This window comes from Megascapheus bottae, chromosome 10, assembly GCF_031878675.1.
Source record: "Megascapheus bottae isolate mThoBot1 chromosome 10, mThoBot2.hap1, whole genome shotgun sequence".
Taxonomy (NCBI): domain Eukaryota; kingdom Metazoa; phylum Chordata; class Mammalia; order Rodentia; family Geomyidae; genus Megascapheus; species Megascapheus bottae.
In genome coordinates this window covers 37,400,222-37,427,272 of record NC_143518.1, presented here as the reverse complement: position 1 = coordinate 37,427,272, position 27,051 = coordinate 37,400,222, and the positions used below count along the sequence as shown (strand labels likewise).

The following is a 27,051-nucleotide window of genomic DNA, read 5'->3' as shown; positions in this document are numbered from 1 at the left end:
AATGCTTGCCTAGCATGCATGAAGACCCGGGTTTGATTCCTTCGTACCATAAACATAGAAAAAGCCAGAACTGGTGCTGTGGCTCCAGTGGCAGAATGCTAGCCTTGAGGAAAAAGCCCAAGGACAGTGCTGAGGCCCTGAGTTCAAGCCCCAGGACTGGCAAAAAAAAAAAAAGGGGGATGAAGCAGAACTTCAGGTAACATGTACTCATATGATAGAGTTTCATGGTGTATTACTAAGTAAAACAAAGTAAGGATTGTGGGTGTGAGGTAGAAAAAGGAGGAAAAAGTAAACAACCTGGAGTGGTGTTGCATACCTGTAATTCTAGCTACGTAGGAAGCAGAATTATGAGGCTCATAGTTCATGTCAGCCTGGGAAAAAGTGGGAGACTAAAAAATAAACTAATGCAAGAAGGGCTAGAGTTGTGACTCAAGTAGTAGAGTACTTGTCAAACAGTCATGAGTGCCTGAGTTCAAAACCCAGTACTTGTAATCCTAACTACTCCGGAGGCTGAGATCTGAGGATCGCAGTTCAAAGCCAGCCCATGAGACTGTTATCTTCAATTACCACTAGAAAACCGGAAGTGGGCTACGGTTCAAGGGGTAGGGTGGTAGCTTTGAGCTGAAGAGCTCAGGGACAGCGCTCAGACCCAGAGTTCAAGCCCCATGACCAACAAAAAAAAGAAAAGAAAAGAAAACAGTACTGTCCCCCCCAAAATAAAAGGAAAGTGAAGTGAATGAACTATGTTATTATTTATGTAAAGGAAATAGATATCTTCACATTTGCTTCAAAATTATATAGAGAATATCTGAAAGAATACATACAAAATGGTAATGTTTCTGCTTTTAAGAAAAAAATTGGGGGCTGGGACTATGGCCTAGTGATAGAGAGCTCGCCTAGCATGCACAAAAACCTGAGTTCAATTCCTCGGTTTCAATTAAAGCCAGAAGTGGTGCAGTGGCTCAAGTGGTAGAATGCTAACCTTGAGTTCAGAGAGACTCAGGGAAGGTGCCCAAGCCCTGAGTTCAAGTTCCAGGACTGGCAAAAAGAAGAAGAAGAAGAAGAAGAAGAAGAAGAAGAAGAAGAAGAAGAAGAAGAAGAACAACAACAACAACAACAACAACAACAACAACAACAACAACAACAACAACAAGAAAATAAAATTGGGCCAGGTGACCCATCCTTTTCCCCCAAAAGAAGAAAATTGGGTTGAGACAAGAAGAATGGAGGTAAGCTGGGTGTGGTGGCTCATTCTATTTCATGGCTTTCTTTGTTGGCTGTGGGGGTTGAACTCAGGGACTGGGCTCTGTCCCTGAGCTTCATTTGTGCTCAAGAATAGAGCTTTACCACTTGAGCCACTGTGCTACTTCTGGTTTTTAAGTAGTTAATTGGAGATAGGAGTCTCAGGGGGACTTTTCTGCCTGAGCCAGTTTTGAGCTGTGATTCTCAGATCTCAGCCTCCTAAGAAGCTAGGATTACAGGTATGAACCACAGGCAACCTGCCATTCTCTTTAAAAAATGTTAAGGGGCCAGGAGTTTGGCCTAGTGGTAGAACGCCTGCCTAGCATGAACCAAGACCTGGATTCGATTCCTTGGTACCACATATATATAGAAAATCCAGAATTGGTGCTGTGGCTCAAGTGGTAGAGCACTAATCTTAAGGAAAGCCCAAGGACAGTGCTCAAGCCATGAGTTCAGTTCCCAGGACAGGCAAAAAGAATTTTTTTAAATTGTTATTATACAGGTAATGTACAGGGCTGAGAATATAGCTTAGCAGTAGAGTGATTGCCTAGCATACATGAATCCCTGGGTTCAATTCCTCAGTACCATATGAAAAGAAAAAGCAGATTTTCCTTTCACTTTCAAATAAATTTACTGTGTGGCCAAGTGAGACTCCTTACTCTTGTAACCCCAGATATTCAGGAGGTAGACATCAGAAGAACTGCAGTAGAGACCAACTCCCGGCAAAAATTAAGACACTGACTCAACAAACAAGCAGGGTGTGGTGATTCAAGTCACTAATCCCAGCTGGAGGTGTGTAGGTAGGAGACCAAAGATCAATGTCTGCTTTGGCAGAAGCAGGAAATCCTACCAGAAAAATAACTTATGGCTCCAAGTGAAGGCCCTGAGTTTAAAGAAAAAAAAAAAGAATTTTTAAAACTTTATGAGAGATGGATGCCAATGGCTCATGCTTATAATCCTAGCTACTTAGGAGGCTGAGATATGAGGATTGCAGTTCAAAGCTAGCCTAGGCAGAAAAGCCCCCCCCTTTTTTTTGTGGGTAATGGGGCTTGATCTTAGCCTGGGTGCTATCACTGAGCTCTTCAGCTCAAGGCTACCACCCTACCCCTGGGCCTGGGTGATGTCCCTGAGCTCTTCAACTCAAGGCTATCTACGCCCTGTAGATAGCCAAGCTCTGCTTCCTGTTTTCTAGAGGCTAATTGGAAATAAGAGTTTCTGGTCTTTTGTGCCTGGGCTGGCTTTGAACCTTGACCCTCAGATCTCAGCCCCCTGAGTAGCTAGGATTACAAGCGTGAGCCACCAAGCCCAGCAGCCCTTGAGATTCCTGTCTCTAATAAACTAATCCCCAAAAACCCAGAAGCAGAACTTTGGCTCAAGCTATCCTTGAGCAAAAGAATCTCAGGCACAGTGCCCAGGCCCTAAATTCTAGCTTCAATATGGGCATGCACACACAAAAAACAAAAACTTTTATAGAGACTTGAGGATGAAGCTTAGTAACAAGCACATCAAGCATGCTGATAGCTGGGAGCTGATGGCTCATACCTATATTACTAGCTACTCAAGAGGCTGAGATCTGAGGATCACAGTTCATAGTTAGCCTGGGCAGGAAAGTCCATGAGACCTTATGTCCAATAAATAACTCAGAAAGCAAGTGGTAGAGTACTAGCCTTGAGCAAAAGAAGCTCAACAACAGCACCCAGCCCCAGGACTGGCAAAATAATAGTAATTAATAATACATTTTAGGAGGTAAAAAAGATCATTGAAGTTACATCCATATTTTTTTTACCTTTTTTTTTTTTGGAGGGGGGGTGGTCATGGGGCTTGAACTCTGGGCCTGGGTGCTGTCACTGAGCTCAAAATATTTTGTATGTGCCTAGCACTGGAGCTTGAACTCAGGGCCTCCAGCTCTTGCTTAGCTTTTCTGTTCAAGACTGGCACTCTTATCACTTAAACCATACCTTCACTTTCACCTCTTTGCTGGTTAATTTGAGATAAGAATCTCAAATTTTTGTGCCTGGGTCAGCTGGGAAGCTATAATCCTTAGATCTTAGCCTCTTAAGTAACTGGGATTATATGGGCTACCAGTGCCCAGCTCTGCTCTGATTTAAGGAGGTGAGCCTGGCCTGTTTAAGGCTTTGATTACAAACAAACCAGCAGTGGTGGGATATTGAAAATCAACCTTGTGGTTCTGGGCCTCTATTTGGTACTAGTCCACTAAACATTTATATCAATGTTATCTGGTTGGGAAGTTTCTAGAGGGAATCCCTGGGCACATACTCCACAGATCATTCCATTTTCTGAACAGATTTCAGCCACAGAGTTTTCTAGTATCTTCTTTTCTCTGTAGGTTAAGGTCCATATAGCCTGTCTACTAGAAGAAATAAAGACTTTAGCATTCCATGGATATATTACATATTGCTTGTTTGTTTATTTAGAGATAAAATTTAAAAATATAAAGCCCAGACCGGCCTTGAACTCTATTTGACTGAGCCTCTAGGATGCTAAGATTTATAGGAGTCATATTACCACATGCAGCTGCATTCTGCTTTTGTTTCATTTTGTTTTGTTTGTAAGGTACTGGGGATGGAAATCCCAGGGCCTTACACACTGAACACTATTGTACTGCTCTATCCAGACTGCATTTGTGTGTGTGTGTGTGTGTGTGTGTTGGGGCTTGAATTCAGGGCCCTGGACTCTCCCTGTGCTTTCCTCAAGGCTTGCACTCCACCACTTGAGCCACAGCAGCTCTACTTCCAGCTTATTTTGTGGTTAACTGAAGATGAGAGTCTCACAGGAACTTTTCTACCTGGGCTGGCTTTGAACTGAATCCTTAGATCACAGCCTCTAGAGTAGTTAGGATTACAGGTGTGAGCCACCAGCATCTCCTTGCATCTGATTTCCGAACATTGGCTCTGCTGTGATTATGCCTACTCTCCACAGCACAAACACTTCATTTTACTCCAGCTTCTTCCTACAGAAGTATCAGTACTATAGTCATTTTTCCAAAACAGGAAAATGAGATTCAGTGAAGAGATGCAGCTGCCCAATATCTGTCATGTAGGATGAGGGATGAAGATTCCAAAGCAGCATTGTGCAAGATGCATCGCTGAGAGGTAGGACTTGATGGTTTAGTTTCTCCATGTAGTTCCTCAGTCTGCTTTGCCACTAGCTGAGGGATTTCTTTCTTTCTCTCTCTTTTTTTCTCTCTCTCTCTCTTTTTTTTTGTGGGTCTTGGCTCTTGAACTCTGCTTGGGCACTGTCCCAGAGTTCTTCAGCTCAAGGCTACTGCCCTACTCCTGGGCCTGGGCAGTGTCCCTGAACTCTTCAGCTCAAGGCTACCTCCCTACCCCACTTCTCTGTTTTCCAGGGGTTAATCTGGAGATTAGAATTTCAGGTCCTTTTGTGCCTGGGCTGGCTTTGAACCTTGATCCTCAGATCTCAGACTCCTGAGTAGCTAGGATTACAGGCATGAGCCACCTGGCCCAGCCCAAGGATTTTTTAGCTTAGGCCTCACACTCATCCTCTTCACCATGATCATCATCGTTACCCTTCATCACCATTTTCATCTTCCTCCTTAGCCTTCTCTTCAAATCATAACAGCTTTTTCATGGGATGATCAATACAATGTTCTGCTCTCTGAAAGCAGGTGGAACCCATGGAGGTGGATTAACAGGTAAAGGGCATGCACAGACATGGCTGACAAGAAAGCATTCAGTCACAGGAAGGTACAGGATAAGAAAAGGAGATAAAATTACAAGTGGACAGAGAAAGGCAGGTGCAGAACACACTTTACGAAAGGCAGACATGAATGATCTAGAAAACAACACTGACGACCATGGATACCTGCAAAGGACACTCACGGAGCCAGATTCAACAAGATCAAGAACACACAGCCAGCACCACGGAAGAGCATGCAAAGGACGACTGTGGAGGGATAGGTGAGGTTTACAGGCGCTGAGAATGGACTCAGGTGATTTCTGAGGACATGGAGGAGCCTGCGGCAGCCCGCCTCTTCACTGGATTTGAGAGGGATTAACCCGAGTTCCAGGGGCCCTGGCTTCCAAGATTTGCCAGCTTCCCATCTCAGAGGCTCCAGGCTGAGGTGAGTGGGACGTCGTCCACCCAGGTCACGGAGCGCAGTACCGCCCCCTTCCTCTCGCATCCCTTTTTTTTCCCCTGCAGCTTTCAGATATTTATCTTTAGGTCTGCAAACCCTCTTTCTTTCCAGTTTGCAATCCCATTTCGTACCCATCCCTGGGACTCTAAATCCCAGGCCCAGCCGACTTGAGACCTTACAGACTCCTGTCCCTTTAAACTATAAGCTCTCCTCACTCCGCCACCTTCCCAGGTTCCCTCTTGATCCCGACAACACTTGCAGTTTTCTAAGCATACCACACCTCCCATAAATCTTAGCGCTCCAGGGACAGCCCTCGAAAACTCCAAGTACCGAAATGCTTTCCTATTTGCCTCCGTTACTACCGCGTTGACGGGTGGGACTTGTAGTTACCTAGGACTTGCCCGCCGACCATAAAAAACTACTCATCCCAGGAGCCTTTGCGTCAGAGGCGGGTTTCCCTCCTGTCTTTCTGCGCGGGCCTTAATTTTCTCTGGGACTCCAATTCCCACAGTGCCTTTCGCTGAGGCCCTTGCGGCGAAGAATGGGGTTGTGGCCAAAGTGTTTCCTGGGAGTTGTAGTTCCTGTGTTGGTGAGGCAAGGGGAAGGCGGAGTGACTCGGCGGCCATTAGCTGTGTGTAGTTGTTTGGGACTAGGAGCTTAAGTGTGGAGAGAGGCAAGCGTTATTCGGTGGAAATCTACCCGTGGCCGTGGGCTCCTGCCGCGGATAGTCTTAAGAGTAGGGAGGAAGCGAGCTTGTCCGTTCCCCGCCCCGCCCAGCGGCGGGGCCTACTAGGCCTCTGGGTATCCCCGGTCTCTAGTGGGCCTCTTCTGCCGGCAAGGGCGCCCCAGAGGCGGGAGGCGCCATGTCGCTGGTTGCTTACGCCAGCAGCGATGAGAGTGAGCCGGATGAGGCAGAGCCGGAGCTGGAGGAAGAGGAGGCGGTGGCCCCTACGTCTGGGCCCACTTTAGGTGGCTTGTTTGCATCTCTCCCTGCACCCAAGGGTCCGGCCTTGCTGCCCCCGCCCCCCCAGATGCTGGCCCCAGCCTTTCCCCCGCCGCTGTTGCTGCCCCCACCCACCGGAGACCCCAGACTCCAGCCTCCTCCCCCTTTGCCCTTCGGCCTGGGAGGCTTCCCTCCACCTCCGGGTGTGAGTCCGGCTGAAGCGGCGGGAGTTGGGGAGGGGCTGGGACTGGGGCTACCGTCACCCCGAGGCCCTGGCCTCAGTCTGCCCCCCCCTGTCGGCGGTGCCGGCCCCCCCCTGGGGCTTCCCAAGCCAAAGAAGAGGACAGAGCCGGTGAAGATCGCAGCGCCGGAGCTACATAAGGGGGATGTGAGTATCCAGGGAGGGTACCCCGAATGTACTTCGAGTTTGAGCACAGCTGGGCAACCAAGTACTCGTCTAGCTGTATTTTGCTTCTTATAAACGCCTTGGTTGACTCGAGGCCCCTGGAATCCTCTTGGAGATGAACTGGTCTGAAGTTTGTTGTTAATGGGAGTCAGGATGTTTGGTTTTACGGCGTTCTGGATGCTGGGTCTGCATGCTGAAGGACTGACAGGCCGTACCCTAGGGACCCTTGTTTCCTCTTTGACATCTCCTCAGGCTGGCTTTCCCCCTCTTGCCATCCTGAGAGCAAGGTGAAACTTAGTGTCTGAGGAAGTGGGCATCAGGTCCTTGCCGAACATCTTGGACCAGCCTTGTCCTTTGCCTCTTAAAAGCCCCATAGCAATTCATTTGCTGGACATTGGTCCACCTCTCTGTCTCTCTTTCTCTCTCCCACTCTCTGTCTCTCCCCTTCTCTTTCCCTCTCTCCCTCTCTTTCTCTCTCTCTCTCCCCTTTCCCTCTCTTTTCCCTCCCCCCCATGCTAGGCAAGTACTCTACCACTAAGTCACATTCCAAGCCCCTTACTACTTTTTTTTTTTTGCCAGTCCTGGGCTTGAATTCTGGGTCTGAGCACTGTCCTTGGACTTTCTCAAGGCTAGAACTCTACCACTTGAGCCACAGCACCACTTCCAACTTTTTTTCTATGTATGTGGTACCGAGGAATTGAACCCCGGTCTTCGTGCATGCTAGGCAAGCACTCTACCACTAGACTAAACTCCTGGCCTCCTTACCACTTAGTTTTACCACTTGGATATTATCAAGCTTGGGTGAATTAGGATGCTTGTGATCTATCTCTAGAAGAGGCAGCTCAGCTGTGTTGTTTCTAGATGTTGGAGTAGAAAAATACCACCAGGGCTCTTCAGGGATGAGGGCTTTGAGGTTGAAGGAGTCCATGACCCTATGAGTCTTCTGAACAGGGAGTGTTTTAGACTGAAAGGGTGGGGAGTTCTTTCTTTCCCCCCAGGAGTTCAACTAGTCTAACCCTGGCCCATGTTGGATAGCCTTTTTGCTTTTCTCTAAGTGTCCAGTTGTGTCTGGGGTCCTGTCATTTCTGTTTCTCTCACTGGCTGCTGCTTCACTTGCCTTCCCCCAGATACCCTAATGTTCTCTCCCCTCTTCATTCACAGCTTGGCTGAATCTTGAGTACCTCAACCCCCTTCTATATTTCTCCTTCCTCCCTGCCTCCGTCCCTCCTTTTTTTTTTTTTTTGTGGGTCACGGAGCTTGAACTCTGGGCCTGGTTGTTGTCCCTGACCTCTAGTGATTAATTGGAGATAAAAGTCTCACAGTCTTCAATGCTGGCTGGCTTTGTACCACAATCCTCAGATGTCAGCCTCCTGAGTGGCTTGGATTACAGGCGTGAACTACCATGCCAGGCTCTCTCTCTCCTTTCTTTCTTCCTTCTCTTTCTCTTTTTTCTTTTTTGCTGGGCCTGGGTGCTGAACCTGAGCTTTTTTGCTTGAGGCTAGTGTTCTAACACTTGAGCCATAGCATGCAGCTAAGGCTGGTGTTTTTGGTTGGTTAATTGGAGATAAGAAAGTTACTGTTTTTTGTTTTTTTTTTCTGCCAGGGCTCTCTTTGAAAATGATCCCCAAGCTGGGTGCTGGTGGCTTATTCCTGTAATCCTAGCTACTCAGGAGGCTGAGACCTAAGGATTGTGGTTCAAGACCAGCCCAGGCATGAAAGTCTTTTTTGTTGTTGTTGTTGGTCCTGGGACCTGAACTCTGGGCCTGGACATTGTCCCTGAGCTCTTCAGCTCAAGACTACCCACCCTACCCCTGGTCAGGGTGTTGTCCCTGACCTCTTTAGCTCAAGGCTACCACCCTACCCCTTGAGCCGCTGTGCCACTTTTGGTTTTCTGTTGGCTAATTGGAGATAAGAGTCTCATGGTCTTTAGTGCTTGGGCTGGCTTTGAACCGTAATCCTCACATCCTCGGATCCCAGCCTCCTGAGTGGCTAGGATTACAGGTGTGAGCCAACATGCCCAGCTGAAAGTCCCTGAAACTCTTATCTCCACTTAACCATCAGAAAAGAAAGTGGTGCTATAGCTCAAAGTGGTAGAGCTGTAGCCTTGGGCTGAAGGGTTCTGGGACAGTGCCCAGGCCCAGAGTTCAAACCCCACCACTGACCCCCAAAAAATAGAGGCTAAGGGTTTAGAAGGGCTCTGTCTGGAGCATATGGGGAACAGGTGGTAAGAGATTGGGCTGGAGAGGCAGATATCAAAGGGCCTTGGATACTGTGTTGAGGTCTTCTGCTTTGTTATGGACCAGAGTCTGTACTGGCTGAGCCAGAATTATTTTATAACAGAGCTGTGAGGTTCACTGTGAGGTGCTGGTGGCTGAAGGAGGAATAACGGGATAGAGCTGGGGGATACTGAAGCATATCTAGGAGATAGATAGGGTAGGTCTAGAAGAATGAAGGAGAAGATTCAAGGTTGGCCCTTCTGCCTTTTTTATTTTTTATTGTTGGGGTAATATATAGAGGGGTTACCGTTACATTCACCAGCTAGTAGGTGCATTACTTCTCACACAATGATACCCTTTCTCATGTTTTGTCCCCATTTCCCTTCCCCATCCCCTCCCCCTTCTACCTTATTTTTATTTTTTCTTAGTCCTTGGGCATGAACTCAGGGCCTCAGCGCTGTCTGAGCTTTCTCAGGGATAGAGCTTTACCACTTGAGCCACAGCACCATTTCTGGCTTTCTCTATGTATGTGGTACTGAGGAATGGAATCCAGGTCTTCGTGCATGCTAGGCAAGCACTCTACCACTAGGCCACACTCCTAGCCATGGCCCTTCTGCCTTTGTCCCAAGCAGTTGTGAAGTGATAAAGCATCATGTGGTCCCTTAGGAAGGGCCTGACATCAGGAACAGGATCTGCTCAGAACTCCAGACACTTGAGTTAATCTTTTTCTTCAGGCCACTTTCTCCTGGATCTTTCTTTTTGTTTGGTTTGTCTGGGGCGTAAACCTGGGGCTTGGGCACTGTTCCTGAGCTCTTTTGTTCAAGGTTAGGGCTCTGCCACTTTGAGCCACAAGCCACTTCCAGTTTTCTGGTTTTTAATTGGAGATAAGAATTCCAGGGGGGTGGGGAGCTTGGCCTAGTGGTAGAGTGCTTGCCTAGCATGAGAGAAGTCCTGGGTTTGATTTCTTGGTATCACATACACAGAAAAAGCCCAAAGTGGTGTGGCTTAAATGGTAGAATGCTAGCCTTGAGAAAGCCCAAGGATAGTGCTCAGAGAGAGGGAGATGGGGCAGAATCTCATGGACTTTCTTGAATAGGCTGGCTTTGAACTGCGACCCTTAGATCTCAGCATCCTGAGTAGCTAGGATTATAGATGTGAGTCACTGGTGCCCAGCACAAATTTTCTTTTATTGCTATTATAAAGGTGAAGTGCAGAAAGGTGACATTTACATAAGTCGGGCAAAGAATATATTTCTTTTTTCTTTTTTTCCAGTCCTGGGCTTGGGCTCAGGGCTTGAACACTGTCCCTGGATTTTCTCAAGGCTAGCACTCTACCACTTGAGCCACAGCACCACTTCTGGCTTTTTGCTACGTATGTGGTACCGAGGAATCGAACCTGGGTCTTCGTGCATGCCAGGCAAGCACTCTACCACTAGGCCAAACTCCTGGCCCCAAAGAATATATATATATATATATATATATATATATATATATATATATATATATATATATATATATTTTTTTTTTTTTTTTTTTTTTTTTTTTTTTTTTTTTTTTTTTTTTTTTTTTGCCAGTCCTGGGCTTGAGCTCAGGGCCTGAGCACTGTCCTTGGACTTTCTCAAGGCTAGAGCTCTACCACATGAGCCTCAGCACCACTTCTGGCTTTTTTTCTATATGTGGTACCGAGGAATCGAACCCGGGTCTTCATGCATGCTAGGCAAGCACTTTAACCACTAGGCCAAACTCCCGGCCCCCAAAGAATATATTTCTTTTTAGACAATGTCACCCCTTCCCTTGCTCTCTCCCAGTTGATTTTTTTTTTTTTTTTTTTTTTTTTTTTGAGATCCAGTCTTGCTGTATAGTTTAGACTGGCTTTGACTATTGAATCCTCCTGCTTCAACATCCTGAGAGCTGGGATTATAGGCATCATAAGGCCTTACTTAGCCTTTATTGATGGTGACAGAAGATAGTTACCTCCTTCTTGTTTTTATTTCCTTCCTTTTAGAGATCAGTACAGATTGAGCTATGATCTAGTCTCAGTTCTAGTTTTCCAGAAGAGAGAATTTTGGTTGATTTGGATCAAGTCATCTAATCATCTGCAATCAACATAGTACCAAATTCTCCCTTCAGGTATATCCCATTTGTGTTGTTTTCATAGGAGACAGAGTCTCAATATATATGCAGGTTGGCCTTGGGTTCATGATCCAGCTGCCTCAGCCTTCTGAGTGTTGGGTAAGGTTGGCACAATCGTTCCCAGCCTTAGTAAGCTTTTGCTTTAAGTGGGGAATTAGAGATGCTCATTCTCTTTTCCTTTCTTACTCTAACTCAGGCTACAGTGGTTGATTTCATAGGTTTTTAGGATGCAGACTCTTGAAGTCAGTTATGTAAAATACTACTTAGGACAGTAAATCTATTAGAAGAGTTTTCTTGGACTAGAGGCATGGCTTAACTTCAGAATTCTTGCCCAGCAAAATGTGGCCCTTAGTTCAAATCACAGATTATCCTTTTCCTCCCAGAAAAGATTTCTTGAATGCATTCTTAGGCATTTGGAGTTTTAGGGTTGGAAATTTAGAGTATGGTAGTAGTTTGCTTGTTGGATGTGTACAAGTCCTAGCTTCCATCCCTGGCACAGCAAAAAAGGAAAAGAAAGAAAACAAATTTAGAGCTGCCTGGATTAATTTTATCACAACATTCTTTTTTTCCCCCAGTCCTGGGGTTTGAACTCAGGGTCTCAGCACTGTCCTTGGCCATTCTTTTTCAAGGCTAGCCCTCTACCACTTGAGCCTGGCTTTTTTGTGTATGTGGTAGCCAGGAATCAAATCCAGGTCTTTGTGCATGCTAGGCAAGCACTATACCACTAGGCCATGCTCCTGCCTACAACATTCTATTTTTTTTTACCCCAGTAATGGAAATTTGGGTTTGAAATTCTGAGACAGATTTCACTAACTTGCATCATTTTTAGTAATATTTAACTAAGTTTTAGGTTCTTACTGAGACAGGAGTGTCACTTGCTGACGCTTAGCTGACTTCTTTTTTTTATAAGTGTGTGTTGGTCCTGGGCTTGATTTCAGGGCCTGAGTGCTGTCCTTTAAGCTTTCTTGCTCAAGACTAGCTCTCTATCACTTGAGCCACGGCTCCATTTCCAGTTATTTTTTTGCTTTTTTAGCTTTTTTGTTTTTTGTTTTTGCTCCAGACGTGGGGCTTGAACTCAGCCTGGGTACTGTTTTTTTAAACTAAAGAATAGTACTCTAGCCAGATGCTGGTGGCTCAGGCCTGTAATCCTAGCTACTCAGGAGGCTGAGAGCACAGCTCCACTTCTGATTTTTTTTTTTTGCCAGTCATGGGCTTAAGCTCAGGGCCTGAGCACTGTCCTTGGACTTTCTCAAGGCTAGAGCTCTACCACTTGAGCCTCAGCACCATTTTCGGCTTTTTTCTATGTATGTGGTACCGAGGAATCAAACCCGGGTCTTCATGCATGCTAGGCAAGCACTCTACCACTAGGCCAAACTCCCGGCCCTCCACTTCTGATTTTTGTGTGTGTTTGTGATATAGGGCTTGAATTCAGCCTGGGCCCTGTCCCTGAGCTCTTCAGCTCAAGGCTACTACCCTACCCCTGGGGCTAGGTGTTGTTCCTAAACTCTTTAGCTCAAAGCTACCACCCTACCCTTGAGCCAAGCTCCACTTCCCATTTTCTAGAGGTTAATTGGAGGTAAGAGTCTCAGGTCCTTTTGTGACCGGGCTTTGAACCTTGATACTTAGATCTCAGCCTCCTGAGTAGCTAAGATTATAGGCGTGAGCCAGCTCCTACTTCTGATTTTTTTGAATCGTTAATTGGAGATAAGTATCTTACAGACTTTTCTGCCTCTGGCTTTGAACTGCACTCTGCGCTCCTCAGATCTCTGTCTCCTGAGTAGTAGGATTACAGATGTGAGCCACTGGCACCCAGAAGCTTCTAGTCCTTTCATTCCATATATTGTTTTTTTTATTTTGAGATAGAGTCTCACAGTTGAACTTTGCATGGGCTGTTCAAAAACTCTGGATTCCCAGTCCTGCTTCACAAATAGCTGGTATTTTAAAAATGTGCTGCCATGCTCACCTATAATTTTCATAGTTTATAATTAAGTACTTGTACAAAGGGGTTACAATTCCATAAGTCAGTCACCACTTCCTTTTTCCTCCCACATTTTTTCCCCCTCCCATCCCTCTCCATGAGTTACGTAGTACATTTTTACATAATGCACATTGAATATAATAACTGCATTTGCTTACTCTTTCTCTGTTCATTCTAGATCTGGGTTTTTCCCTCTAGTTTACTAAGGAGGAAACAAATGATTAAGAAAAATCATATCGTTTGGGAAATAGTAGAGGTACTTGAACCTAAATATGTTTTATCCTTTGTATCTCCTGACCACTAAGCAGAGGAGCCACAAATCAGAAAGCAGTGCAGCTGAAGGGTGCAGAAATGGGAGAAAATTGCAGCTCAAACCAAAGGGTAGATATCAGCTTGAGACCAAAGTTGATGAATCTAGCTAATCAGGATAATAGTCATAGTGATTAGAGTTTGGAGCCATGGGGGGGTGGGGTGTCTGTTCTTGGACCTTTATTTCCTCTTTGGCTTCTGGCCCTGGCAGCTAGTGATTGCTTTTTGGAGAGGGAGTTTCTGAACCAGAGCCTAGGAAGATAAGAGGAAGGCTGCCATGGGGAATGAGGCTCTGATAGATTAACAGATCCCACTGGACTCTGCTTAATGGAAAATGTCTGTTTCCGTTCTTGCTCAGCAGTCTTGGGGTGTATGTGTCTTGTCACTCTTGGCAGCTGGAACAGAGAGGACAGTGGTGGCCATTGAGGCTCAGGTTCTTGTGAGGCCAAGAAGAAATATTTTCTTATGAGTCACAACTGGTTCATACTTCTTCCTCCCCCCTCCCTTTTTTTTTTTTTTTGCCAGTCTTGGGGCTTGAGCTCAGGGCCTGGGCACTGTCCTTGGACACTTTTTGCTCAAGGCTATTACTCTGCTACTTGAGCTACAGCACCATTTCCCTTTTTTTCTGAGTCTGTCGTACTAAGGAATTGAACCTAGGGCTATATGCGTGCTAGGCAAGCACTCTGCTACTAGGCTGTGCTCCCAGCCTCTGGTTCATATTTCTGAAACACATGCATTGCATGTCTTTGTGAGCAGGCCCAATCTCCACCTGGGCCTCCTATGTTTCTAGCGTTGCCTGTCTCTAATATACAGACTGCCCAGCTCACTGCTGTCTTTTCTTTTTCTTTTTTTTTTTTTTGCCAGTCCTGGGGCTTTAACTCAGGGCCTGAACACTATCCTTGATCTTTCTCAAGGCTAGAGCTCTGCCACTTGAGCCACAGCACCACTTCCAGCTTTTTCTGTATATGTGGTACCAAGGAATTGAATCTAAGTCTTTGTGCATGCTAGGCAAGCACTCTACCACTAGGCCAAACTCCTGGCCTCTGGCCCCTCCCCCCTGCCTTTTTTTTTGGGGGGGGGGGGTCAGTGATGGGGCTTGAGCTCAGGGTCTGGATGCTGTCCCTGAATTTTTGTGTTCAAGGCTTGCACTCTACCACTTTGAGTGACAGCTCCACTTCTGGTTTGGGGGTGGTTAATTGGAGATAAGAGTCTCATAGAAGCCAGGTGTCGTGGCTCATGCCTGTAATCCTAGCTACTCAAGAGGCTGAGGTCTGAGGATCACAGTTCAAAGCCAGCCCAGGCACTAGAGACTGTGAGATGCTTACCTCCAATTAACCACTAGAAAACTGGCACTCTGGCTCAAGGGGTAGGGTGATTGCCTTGAGGGGCAGTGCCTGAGTTCAAGCCCCACAGTCGAGTTAAAAAAGACATTGAATAAAACTGTGTAGTCACAAAGGACAACTATTGTCTTATTCCACTTGTAGAGGGACTCAGATGAAGCTGATTCATGGATACAGAAAGTAGCATAGGAGTGCCAGGGTTGAAAGAGGGAGAATAGGAGTTTAGTGTGTCTGTCTGAGATGATGAAAAAGTTCTGGAAATGGATAGTGATGATGGTCACATAACACACTAAGTGTACTTAATGCGACTCAATTGTTCACATTAAAATTGCTAAATTTTAATGGTGCTGTGGCTCAAAGTAGTAGGGTGTTAGCCTTGAGCAAAACAGCTCATGTATGAGTTCAAGCCCCATGACTGACCAAAAAACAAAACAAGGAAAGTGAAATTTATGTTGTATTCTCTACTGTGATAAAGGAAAAGGTTTTTAAATACTCTGGACTTCTCAAGGGTGTCACCTCCGTATCTAATTGAATCCTGTGTGCTTAAGCTAAGCTTGTTGCCTCTAGCCCAGTTTTGATAGGAGCTGAATTGATTTCCTTTCAAAGGATGATTGGAGGATATACCACACGTCTCTTAGCATAGGGATTACTCATCTCTGCTTTCTGGTTCTGGGCACCAAGATTTATTTTCTTTTCTAAACAGTTCAGTTAATTCCTTGTACTTATGCTTCTTGTTAGTTTCCAGTTAGGCACCAGCATACCCTAAAGTGATTTGAGTGTCATCAGAGTAAACCAGTGAGTCCTATGTTCCCATGTTCTGGGATGAGGTTACTGGGATCAGTGGTCAGGGTTAGTCTTCATTGTCTTTCCCTATCTCTAAGTCCCCTGGGCTTCCTCTGTGATGGCTCAGTGGGTGCTGAATGTCTCTAAGCTTTGTTTGTCAGCTGTTACAGGTAAACAGTTATTTCTGTCCCTCCCTCAGAGGTGAATGGCCATAATCTAGCAATGGTTTAGGGTTTCAGAGGATCTGTCATGGTGATGTGTGTATACATGACTTACACAGGGGTTCAGTAGAAGCTTAGTAGAAGATGGGCAGAGAGAAGTGTGTGTGTGTGTGTGTGTGTGTTCAGACTTTAAACTCAGCTTGTCAGTGTAATGAAAACAACTTGTGACATTTGAGGAGAAAATTGAATTTTCCTCCTACAGCTGATCTGGCCTTCAGTTCTATCAGCTATAGGATATCTGCCTTTGCTGTCACATTGGAAACATTTTTTATTATAGAATGTGAAAATAAAGATATGCTGTGCATTTTTTTTTCCTGTGATGAAGCTTGCATGCAAGGTCTGGGTGCTGTCCTTAAGGTTTTTCTGCTCAAGGCTAGTGCTCTACCACTTTAAGCCACAATTCTACTTCCAGTTTTCTGATGATTAATTGGGATAAAAGTCTCATGGACTTCCCTGCTAGGTCTGGCTTCAAACCACAGCCCTCAGAACTTAGCCTCCTGAGTAGCTAGGATTACAGGCATGAGCCACCAGTGCCTGGCTATGCATGTCTTAAATTTTGACTTAAATGTATTTGTTTTCAAAGTAGTGGATCTCTTGCATGAGGTGTTAAAGTATAAAGATGTCTCAGGACTATGAAAACCTGTGTGTACCCTACGGTGAGGAGCTTTCTGCTCTGCCATAGAGGAGATGAACTAGATCTTCAGGTTTAAAGACCCCTTTGTGTTATATGTATATGCCCTTGTGTAACTCAGTGGTACCTAACATTACCAAATTTTGTCCTCAGCATCAGTAAAAGAAAAAAGGAATCATTAAAAGAAGGGAGGGAAAGAGAAAGGAAGGAAGGAAGAAGAAAGAAAGGCAATGGGGGTTTGAACAGAGAAAATATAGAACATGTTGAGGTAATGTTTGCTTACCATTTTTTCTTGGCTGAGTAGTACCCCATTGTGGGTTTACATCACATTTTCTTTATCCATTCATGGGCATGGGAGTGCAGGCATCTCTCTCTCTCCCTCTCTCTCTCTCTCTCTCTCTCTCTCTCTCTCTCTCTCTCTCTCTTTCTCTCTCCCCCCCCCTCTTCCTCTCCTCCCCCCTCTGTCTCTCTGTCTCCCCCCCTTCCTCCCTTTCCCCCCTTTCTTCAGTCCTGGGATTTGAGCTCAGGGCTTGGGCACTGACCTTGGATACTTTTTGGTCAAGGCAAGCACTCTGACACGTGAGCCACAGAGCCCCTTGTGGCTTTTTCTGTGTATGTGGTACTAAGGAATTGAACCCAGGGCCTCATGCATGCATGCTAGGTGAGCAGTCGAGCATCTACCACTAGACTATACTCCTAGCCCTTGACAATTCTCTCTCTTTTTTTGGGGGGGGGGTAGGTTGTGGGGCTTGAACTCTTGAGTCTGAGCGTTGTTCCTGAGCTCTTCTGCTTAACACTACTGCCTTACCCCTTGAGCCTCAGAGCCACTTCTGGTTTTCTAGTGGTTAATTGGAGATAAGAGTCACTGGTCTTTTGTGCCTGGACTGGCTTTGAACTGGGATCCTCACATCTCAGCTTCCTGAATAGCTAGGATTACAGATGTGAGCCACCTCACCTGGCTGCAGTTCTCTTTTTAAGTGTTCATTTACTTGTTTTTTAAAATGTTGCTGGGGGGTTAAATGTGCAGAGTATGTGCTCTACCACCAAGCTCTATCCTGTACCTTAGCCTCTTTTTTTTGTTTTGTTTTGATTGGTAGAGGGACTTGAACTCTGGGCCTGGGCACTGTCCCTGAGCACTGTCCTTGAGCTCTTCAGTGCAAGGCTGCCATCCTATTCTTGAGTCAAGCCCCACTTCCTATTATCTTTTTGGGGGGGGAGGGGGAGGAGGGTCATGGGGATTGAACTCTGGTCTGGGCGTTATCCCTGAGCTCTTCAGCTCAAGGCTAGTGCTCTACCACTTGAGCCAGAGTGCCACTTCTGTTTTTTTGATGGTTAATTGGAGATAAAGAGTCTTTGGCCGGGAGTTTGGCCTAGTGGTTAAAGTGCTTGCCTAGCATGCATGAAGACCCGGGTTCGATTCCTCCGTACCACATACATAGAAAAAAGCCAGAAGTGGTGCTGAGGCTCAAGTGGTAGAGCTCTAGCCTTGAGAAAGTCCAAGGACAGTGCTCAGGCCCTGAGCTCAAGCCCAGGACTGGCAAAAAGACAAAAAAACAAAAAACAAAAAAAAACCAAAGAGTCTTATGGACTTTGGTACCCGGGCTGACTTTGAACCTTGATCCTCAGATCTTAGCCTCCTGAGTATCTAGAATTACAGACATGAGCCACTGGTGCCCAGCTATATCCTCAACTCTATTTTTTTTGGGGGGGGCCCAGTCTTCGGGCTTGAACTCAGGGCCTTGGCACTGTCCTTGAGCTTTCTCAAGGTTAGCTCTCTATTGCTTAAGCCACAGCACCACTTCCAGCTTTTTCTGTGTATGTGGTGCCCAGGAATTGAACCCAGGGTTCATGCATGCTAGGCAAGCAATCTAACACTAGGCCACGCTTCCGGCCCTATTTTTAGTTTTTTTAAAAATTTTAATTTATTTTGGTGTACTACGAGTTGAACTGACTAGGTAGCTGCTCTTTCTTGTGCTAGGTCCCTAGGCCCCTTTTCCTTTGTTCTTTTTCCAATAATGTCTCGTGTGTTATACTCAGGTTGGCCGAACCAAGATCATACCTATTTAGTTAGGTGTGCATTACCATGTCTGGCTATTGATTGAGATTATGAGAGCTTCATGTTTATGCCTGGATGGGCCTCAAGCTTCCACCTTCTGACTAGCTAGGATTTTGGGTATGAGCCACTGGTGTTTAACCCTGTTTTCAGTTTAAGTTGTTTTTTTTTTGTTTTTTGTTTTTTGTTTTTTTTTTTTTTGAACCTGTGTACATGCACATGTGTTTACTGGGGCTTGAACTCAGGATCTTAAGCTCTTGTGCATTTTTTTTTTTCTGCTTATGGCTGATGCCCTATTACTTGAGCAACGTTTCTTCTATTGCCCCCTCCACCCTCCCAAGCACAGGCTTGAATTTAGGGCCTGGGCGTTGTTCCTGAGCTTTTTTTTTTTTTTTAAGTGGGTCATGGGGCTTGAACTCTGGGCCTGGGCACTGTCCCGGAGCTCTTCAGCTCAAGGCTACCACCCTACCCTTGAGCCAAGCCCCACTTCCTGTTTTCTTTTCTTTTTTTGGGGTGGGGTGGGGTGTCATGGGGCTTGAAGTCTGGCCTGGGTGCTATCTCTGAGCTCTGCAGCTCAAGGCTACCACTCTACTTTTGAGCCACAGCCCCACTTCTCGTTTTCTAGTGATTAATTGGCAATAAGAGTCTCTCAAGCTTTGTAGGTATTGTATTATCGGGGCTGGCTTTGAATACGGATCCTCAGATCTCAGCCTCTTGAGTAGCTAGGATTACAGGTCTGAGCCACTGCACCCATTGTCTCTGAGCTTTTCTGCTCAAGGATAATGTTCTAGCACTTTGAGCCACAGCTCTACTTCTGGTTTTCTGATGGTTAATTAGAGATAGGAGTTTCATGGACTTTATTTCCCAGGCTGGATTTAAACTGCAATCCTCAAATCTCAGCGTTCTTAATAGCTAAGATTACAAGTGTGAGTCACCAGTACCCAGCTGGCTTCTGGGCTTTGTTTTTTGTTTATTTGTTTTGTGGGGTGTGTGTATGTGTGTGTGTGCTGGTACCAGGGCTTTAACTCAGGGACTAGGTGCCTAGATGCTGTCTCTGAGCTTTTTGTTCAAGGTTACTACTTGAGCCCTAGCTCCATTTTCCAGCTCTTTGATGGTTAATTGAAGATAGGAGTCTTTAGGATTTGTCCGCAAAGGCCAGTTTTGAATTATATCATCATATCTCAGCTTCCTGAGTAGCTAGGATTATAGATATGAGCCACCAGTGCCTGGCTATTTTCAATTTTTTTTTTTTTTGCCACTCCTGGGCTTGAGCTCAGGGCCTGAGCACTGTCCTTGGGTTTTCTCAAGGCTAGAACTCTACCACTTGAGCCTCAGCACCACTTCCAGCTTTTTTCTATGTATGTGGTACCGAGGAATCGAACCCGGGTCTTCATGCATGCTAGGCAAGCACTTTAACCACTAGGCCAAACTCCCGGCCCATATTTTCAATTTTTAAAGAAGCTTTTATACATTTTCTTCATAATGGCAGTATTAATTGAGGGATGTTTAAATCACATTTGATGTTTTTATCTTTTACTGCCCTTTACTGCAGTTTGTTGTATACTTGTTATTTTTACTGGATTCTAAGTTCTTTTGTGTAGGTAATAATACACAAAGTCTTGAGGTGTACACATGGTCCTGGTTGCCCAATTCCTACCTGGGACACCTGGTAGAAACTATTTGTGCTGTTTTAGTGTCTTACATATGGTAGGTTCTCAGTAATTATGATGAAGGATCCTTGTAGCATACAAATTCAAAAAGGAACTTGTAGCTGGGTGCTGGTGGCTCAAACCTGTAATCTTAGCTACTCAGGAGATTAAGATCTGAGGATCACAGTTTGAAGCCAGCCTGGGCAAGAAAGCCCTGAGACTCTTATCTCCAATTAACCACCAGAAAACTGGAAGTGTTGCTGGGGCTCAAAGTGATAAAGCACTAGCCTTGAGCAAAAGAGCTCTAGGATTGAGCCTAAGCCCTTAGCTCAAGCCCTACTATGAGCTCCCCTTCCCCCCCAAAAAAGGAACTTGTAAGATAGGAGAATTCATATGGGGAGTCATTTAACCAACAAAACGTTAAAGCTTGCTATTCATGTACCTTGCATCTTTCCTCATCCTGAAGTCACCGTGGAACTGATATTAAGCTAATAAAATTTTAGATGTTTTTCATTATGACAGCATGTCTTAGGAAGAAGTAGTCCTGTTGAGTCAGAGGTATAACACCACTCACCTTCTCTCTTGTCTCAAATCCTTAGTCTTTATTTGTCTGTCTTTTGGACATGCACAATTCTGTCTGGCAGACAATAGATCATACTTGTAGAGGGAATGGATTTCTCCAATGGCTTTGACCTTTAATGCCTCATAGAAGAGTAGTTAACATACCACTTAATCCCACTGGAGTTCTCCAGCCATGTGGTTTTGTAGTCTATGGAAGTGGTTTTAGAAGTGAAGCTTAGCTTGAATAAGATTGTGGGACAAATCCAATTCATCGTTTAGTGGACAGGTTTATAGGAGAATGGGTATAGCTTTTTCTTCCCACCAAAGACCAAATGGGAGGAAATAATCTCAATTTAATAGAATAGAAGTTGATGCCAAGAAGGCTAAGTACTAGGTCTCTGGAATCTGAAGAGGAGTGAATGACTGGGTACCTCATCCTCTAAAGCTGTACTATTTGGCTGGGTCATGGGTAGCTTTATCTCTGTACAAAGGTGGGGCATAGATTGGAGGGCCTTAGTTGTCCAGCCTATACAGGTTGAATTTATTTACTGTGAATGTTTCTTCTTGTCCTAGAACAGTGAGGCCTTATTCCATTTCTTTTTCTCTTAGTCAGATTCTGAGGAAGATGAACCTACAAAGAAGAAAATCGTCCTCCAGGTAAGCTTGATAACTTGATAAACCATTTTTTTCTCTGACCATATTTTTTCCTGGAAGATTGGAAACTTCCACCATTTTCAAGTTAGGTTTGGTGCAGTTATAAGTGTCTGGGGACTATTAAGGTCTTGCTTTGATGGTTTCTGTTATAACAAGGCCCTAGCATATCCCTTATTTTCCTCATGAACTAAGAATGATAGAGTTAAAACCTGTCTGGGAGGACAGTCCCGGTAGGGACAGATCATAACTCAATTCAGTTCATTACATTTCAGGTAAAAAGATTATTTAGAGAGGTTGGAGTAAATAGATTGGTCAAAATGATGTTAGGAAGCATCTATATTTTAAAATTGCCCATCTTTTCCCCTGTCTTATTTTTAAGCTGGAAATAAACATTTAAATAGCACTTATTTTGATCCAAGCACTAAGTGTTTTAGCAACACCCAACTGATTCTACTCTCAATAATACCACCTCAGTCAGAGGTTAGTATTATTCCAGTTTTATGTATTATCCTGTGATAAAACTAAAGAGCTGGTGAGACAATCAGAGTGGGTAGAGCTAAACTAAAAGCCATGTCAGGCAGTCTAACTTCAGAGTCCAAGTGTAAGACTGTAGACTCCAGGCAGTAGGTACTCTTGGGTGCTTCTGTCATCAAGGGTAGAAGGCTTCCACCTTGTAATCTTTCTATGGCCTGTCCGTGTTCCCTGGTCACAGTACCTCTGCTCTGGCCCCCGAAGCTTATTCCTATTCTATGCTGTTATGTATTTGTCCTGGTAATCAATCATTCAGTGTATGAAGGATTGGACTCCCAGCCTCAAGCTCACCCTCAGCTTTCTTGCTCTACTACTGAGTCACACCTCCAATTCCAGTTTTTTGCTGGCTAGTGGAAATTAGTTAATTGAAGATAAGAGTCTCTTGGATTTACCTGCTGCTCCAAACCTTGGTCCACAACCTTCTAAGTAACTAAGATTATAGATGTGAGCCATTTGCAGTGCCTGTCTAAACACTGCTTTTGTAAGTTAGTGGTTTGGGGATTCAAAGATAGAATGCTGAAGCTGTCCCTTCCCATGATTCTGTTAAGGTGTCACTTACCTTTGGGTGATCTTAGAAAGGGTCATGGAATTTAGAAAGACAACCGGTGTGGTCTTGTTTATAGTAGGTACTAAACGAGGTGCTGGAGGCTGAGACCAGTCATTTCTCCTGATAAAGGTTGGCTTCTTGGAGGAAGTAGACTGCTTCAGAAGGTACCTCAAAAGTAAAGAGCAGCCAGACATTTGGTGGCTTATGCCTATAATCCTAGCTACTCAGGGGGCTGAGATCCTGAGGATTACAGTTCAAATCCAGACTGGGTAAGAAAGTCTTATCTCCAGTTAATCTCCAGAAAACCAGAAGTGGAGCTGTGACACAAAGTGGTGTAGGGCATTAGCCTTGAGTGAAAGAGCTCAGAAACAGTGCCTAGGTCCTGGGTTTAAGCCCCACAACCAACAAAAAAATAAAAATAAAAATAAACAAACAAAAATGGCACGGGGACTGTAATCCTAATTACTCAGGAGACTCAAATTTGGATTGTAGTTTGAAGCCAGCCTGTGCAGGAAAACCCCATGAGATTCTTATCTTTAATTAGCCACCAAGAAAGCCAGAAGTAGAGCTGTGGCTCAAGTGGTAGAGTGGTAGCCTTGGGCAAAAGAAGCTCAATGATAGTACCTGGGCCTGAATTCAAGCCCTACAACTGGCAGAAAGAAAGAAGAAAAAAGAAAGGAAGGAAGGAAGGGCAAGGGAAAGAACGAAGGAAGGAAGAAAGGAAGAGAAAAGCAAGCTCAGGGACAGTGCCTAGACCCTGAGTTCAAGCTCCAGGACCATCACAAAAAGAAGAAGAAAAAGAGCAGTTTTCCAGATGGTAGGAAGGGATGAATAATTAGAAGAAGCTCTGAGATGTGAAGGTAGACTAAACCCAGGCCTCCTAGTCATGGTCCTAGATGGTGCAGTGACCTTATCTACTTTCATTCTTCCAATCACTACTTCCTAAGTTAGCTGGGCTGGTTCAGACACATAGAGTGCAAAACTGGGGGAGATTCTGATGAGATTTTGTTTGGATTAACTGATAAACTGATCAGTTCAATGCTTTTCTGTGATATTAACAAGCTCATCTACTAGTATTGGTCTTTTTGTGAGGGTAGGGAGGATTTTTTGGTAACATACATAGGTATCTCTTGGCTAGAGCCTTGTTCTTGTCCCTGGATAGCAATCCAAAGGAAGGAGAAGTCTCTTCAGGTCACGGGGAGAGGGTGAATGACCAGTTGGAAAGAGACCTAGGCTTGGGATATTGGGAGAGGAAGAACATTTTACTTGTTGAAGACAGAATTGGGGAAGACTTCATGATGGAGATGAGTGGAAGTAGGCTGGATTGGAGGGGAAAAGGAATGGCATTCTTCCTTGGGAGAAGCAACTGTAGAAGGAGGGCCTGAAGCAGGAGGATCAAGCCCAGATCATATAACTTGAAAAGGTAAGAAGGCAACAGTGGCTGGTTAGATTTTAGGCTAGAATGTAGAACTGTTAAGTCTTGTTTTTCAGTGTTGCCAGTATGTAACATAAAATCTTACCTGTCATCTTTCTTTTCTGCCACTCCCATACTTGGGCTCACCAGGGATCCGGCGAGGGAACTGGTTTGTCTGCCTTGCTTCCCCAACCTAAAAACTTGACTGTGAAAGAGACTAATAGGTTGCTCCTGCCCCATGCCTTCTCCCGGAAACCCTCAGATGGCTCCTCTGATACAAAGCTGTCCAGATTGGCTGCTAAGACCAAGCCCTCTTCTCTTGTTCCTGTTGTGGGTACCACAACCACCACTCCATCACCCTCTGCCATCAAGGCTGCTGCCAAGAGTGCTGCCCTTCAGGTGACGAAGCAAATCACGCAAGAGGAGGATGACAGTGATGAAGAAGTAGCTCCTGAGAACTTTTTCTCCCTCCCTGACAAGGTTGAGCCACTTGGAGTTGAGCCATACCCTTATCCTGTCCCCACTGTCCCTGAAGAGCTGCCTCCAGGTACAGAACCAGAGCCTGCTTTCCAGGATGATGCAGCTAATGCTCCCCTTGAGTTCAAGATGGCAGCTGGCTCTAGTGGGGCCCCTTGGATGCCTAAGCCTGGGGATGACTACAGCTACAATCAGTTTTCTGCATATGGCGATGCCAATGCTGCTGGTGCTTATTATCAGGTGGGTAGGGGACATGGAGGGCAAGCTGGGAAATGTTAGGCGTGGCAGTCAGGGAGAAATTGAGCCAGTGATACCGATTCTGGTGTTATTTGTTTTGATTTTCCCATCCCTCTCAGGCCTTAAAATACACTATCTTGTCCTGGAGCTGATTTTCCCAAATCTTGAAGTCTGACAGGCTGGATCACATAGGTGACACCTTTATTCTCTGTATTAGTCAGCCTTTAGCGGCAAGATAAAAAACAACTTAAAAATAGGAAAGTTGGAGCTGGGCCGGGGCTCACACCTGTATTTCTAACTAGCAGGAGGCTGAGATCTGAGGATAAAGGTTCAAAGCCAACCCTATCACAAAAGGACCTGAGACTCTTATCTTCAATTAACCTGTAGAAAACAGGAAGTGGGGCTGGCTCAAGGGCAGGGTGGTAACCTTGAGCTGAAGAGCTCAGGGATAGCCCCCTGACTAACAAAAAAAAAAAAAAGAAGAAAGTTGGGGCTGGGGGCTGGTCTAGTGGTAGAGTGTTTGCAGGAAGCCCTGGGTTTGATTCCTCAGTACCACATACACAGAAAAGGCTGGATGTGGTGCTGTGAACACTAGCCTTGAGAAAGCTCAGAGTACCCAGGCCCTGAGTTCAAGCTCAGGACTGATTAAAAACAAAACAAACAGAAAAAAAAGAGCATTTTTTTTTTTTTTTTTTTTTGTGCACAGGTTTTAGAGGTATGAATTGCCTATGATTGCAAAACCCTGTTGGGTTTTGTGTCTGGCTACTGCTTTTGGAACTTTATGGTGGCCAGGAAACAGGAAGAGGAAGAGGTCTCAGTGTCCAATTACCTAACTTCTAATTGTCCCCGTCCCTTCTACTATTGTGCCCAAAGTTCACAATCCCACCGAAAGATCACCAGAGTCCACGACCAATGCAAGCAACAAAGAGCTGTTTATTAGCAAGCTCAAGCTTGATCCTCCATGCCTTAGAAACCAGTGACACTTGGAGGCCCTGAGTACAGAATTAGCACAGCTTTTATAGTACAGAATAAACAAGTTTTAGTTTTCACTCTCACAGCCTCATGTTTTAGTTAACTTTTACATAGAGACATTTTACAATTTCTTATGTTATGGTTTCCCATAGAAGTTTAGTCTTAGGTGTCCTTGCTAGCTGTGGGACACAGCTGCAGTCCTAGAGATTACCTTTGAATGTCCTTGCTAGCTCTCTGAGTAAACAACTGATGGAGCATCTTACAGTTCTGAGAAGAGGCAGTTAGGGGATTTCTCAAACTTTACCAAATGGAGACTGTTTAATAATAACTTTTTACTGAAGTTCATCGGACTTCAAAATTAATTTAGGCCTCACACTACCACCTCCCAATAACATCACAATCTGGTGACAACCTACATGCTGGGGACACTTATCCAGACCATAATTTTTTTTTTTTTTTTGATTGTGGGGCTTGAACTCTGGGCCTACGTGCTATCCCTGAGCTCTTTAGCTCAAAGCTACCAATCTACCCCTTGAGCCACAACACCACTTCCAGTTTTCTGGTGGTTAATTGGAGATAAAGTCTCAAGGACTTTAGTGCCTGGACTGGCTTTGAAGCTTTGAAGCACCAGTGCTCAGCCCTTTTTTTTGGGGGGGGGGGGTCAGTCCTGGGGCTTGAACTCAGGGCCTGGGCACTGTCCACAGCACCATTTCTGGCTTTTTCTATTCATGTGATACTGAGGAATCCAGCCCAGGACTTCATGTGTGCTAGGCAAGCACTCTACCACTATTCTATGTAGCCAGCTCTGAGACCATAACATTTTGAAACAAGAAGCCTTTCAAGGGAGTTAGTGAGAGGTTCAAGGAGAAGATGGGAGAGGAACCAGTCATTTCTGATCTTAGATGTACAGAATGCCTCTTCAAGTGCAGAGGATAAGGACTCCAGACTTCAGTTAGACTTCTAGATAGCAGTTAGTACAGGAAAAGAGTGTCTAGAGAAAACAAAGTGGGAGGGGATAGGACTGAGGAGGAAACAATCTGCAACGTTGATTGATTGCTGATTGATTGCATGGAGGCAATGGGGAAGTGGTGAGAAACTCCACTAGGGCAAATTGGAGGCCTAAGGCAAGTAAGTTACTTGAGAGAAAGGTCCTGGCACCACAGTTTTTCAGAGATAGTGAGTGGGTCCTGAGAGTGAAGTGAGGTGTGGGTCCCACGCTATATGCATTCAGGTAAATTACTTAACTGCTTCTCTCAGGCTCAGATTCCTTGCCTGTGGGGTGGGATTTAATAGCATCCTTACAGAGTTGCTGGGAGAATCTCATTAGCTTAGCCTGGTGGTGCCTGGAACATAGTAAAGGCTTAAGGAGTGGTTGTTGTAACATCTTATTCACATGTTTTATTCAAACCTTATTTGAAAAATTCAGGTGTGTTTGTGTGGCCTCAGAGAAATGAAAGCATATGATGTCAAATTGTCAGCAGGTTTAAGAAAGAATTCCTAGCAGTGAAAGCTTCTGTAGATGGGAAGAGCTCTGAATTGGGGAACTCAGGTGATTGAGCAGAAGCATGGCTGACTTTGTGACTGGGAAGGGGAAGAAAATTTTACTGCCTGATTTGAAGAAGACTTAAGTCTTCTACT

General features: G+C 45.1%; 1 protein-coding gene across 1 annotated transcript in view; it reads left to right on the top strand.

Annotated features, from left to right (window-relative positions):
* Window positions 1-5,665: 5,665 nt before the first annotated feature.
* Window positions 5,666-27,051, top strand: part of Prcc (proline rich mitotic checkpoint control factor) — a 30,263-nt gene continuing 8,877 nt past the window's right edge. The window contains exons 1-3 of the mRNA XM_090340709.1: window positions 5,666-6,690; window positions 21,191-21,238; window positions 23,878-24,444. Of these exons, the coding sequence (XP_090196835.1) occupies window positions 6,223-6,690; window positions 21,191-21,238; window positions 23,878-24,444 (1,083 nt within the window). The 5' untranslated portion in view covers window positions 5,666-6,222. The remainder of the gene's footprint in view (window positions 6,691-21,190; window positions 21,239-23,877; window positions 24,445-27,051) is intronic.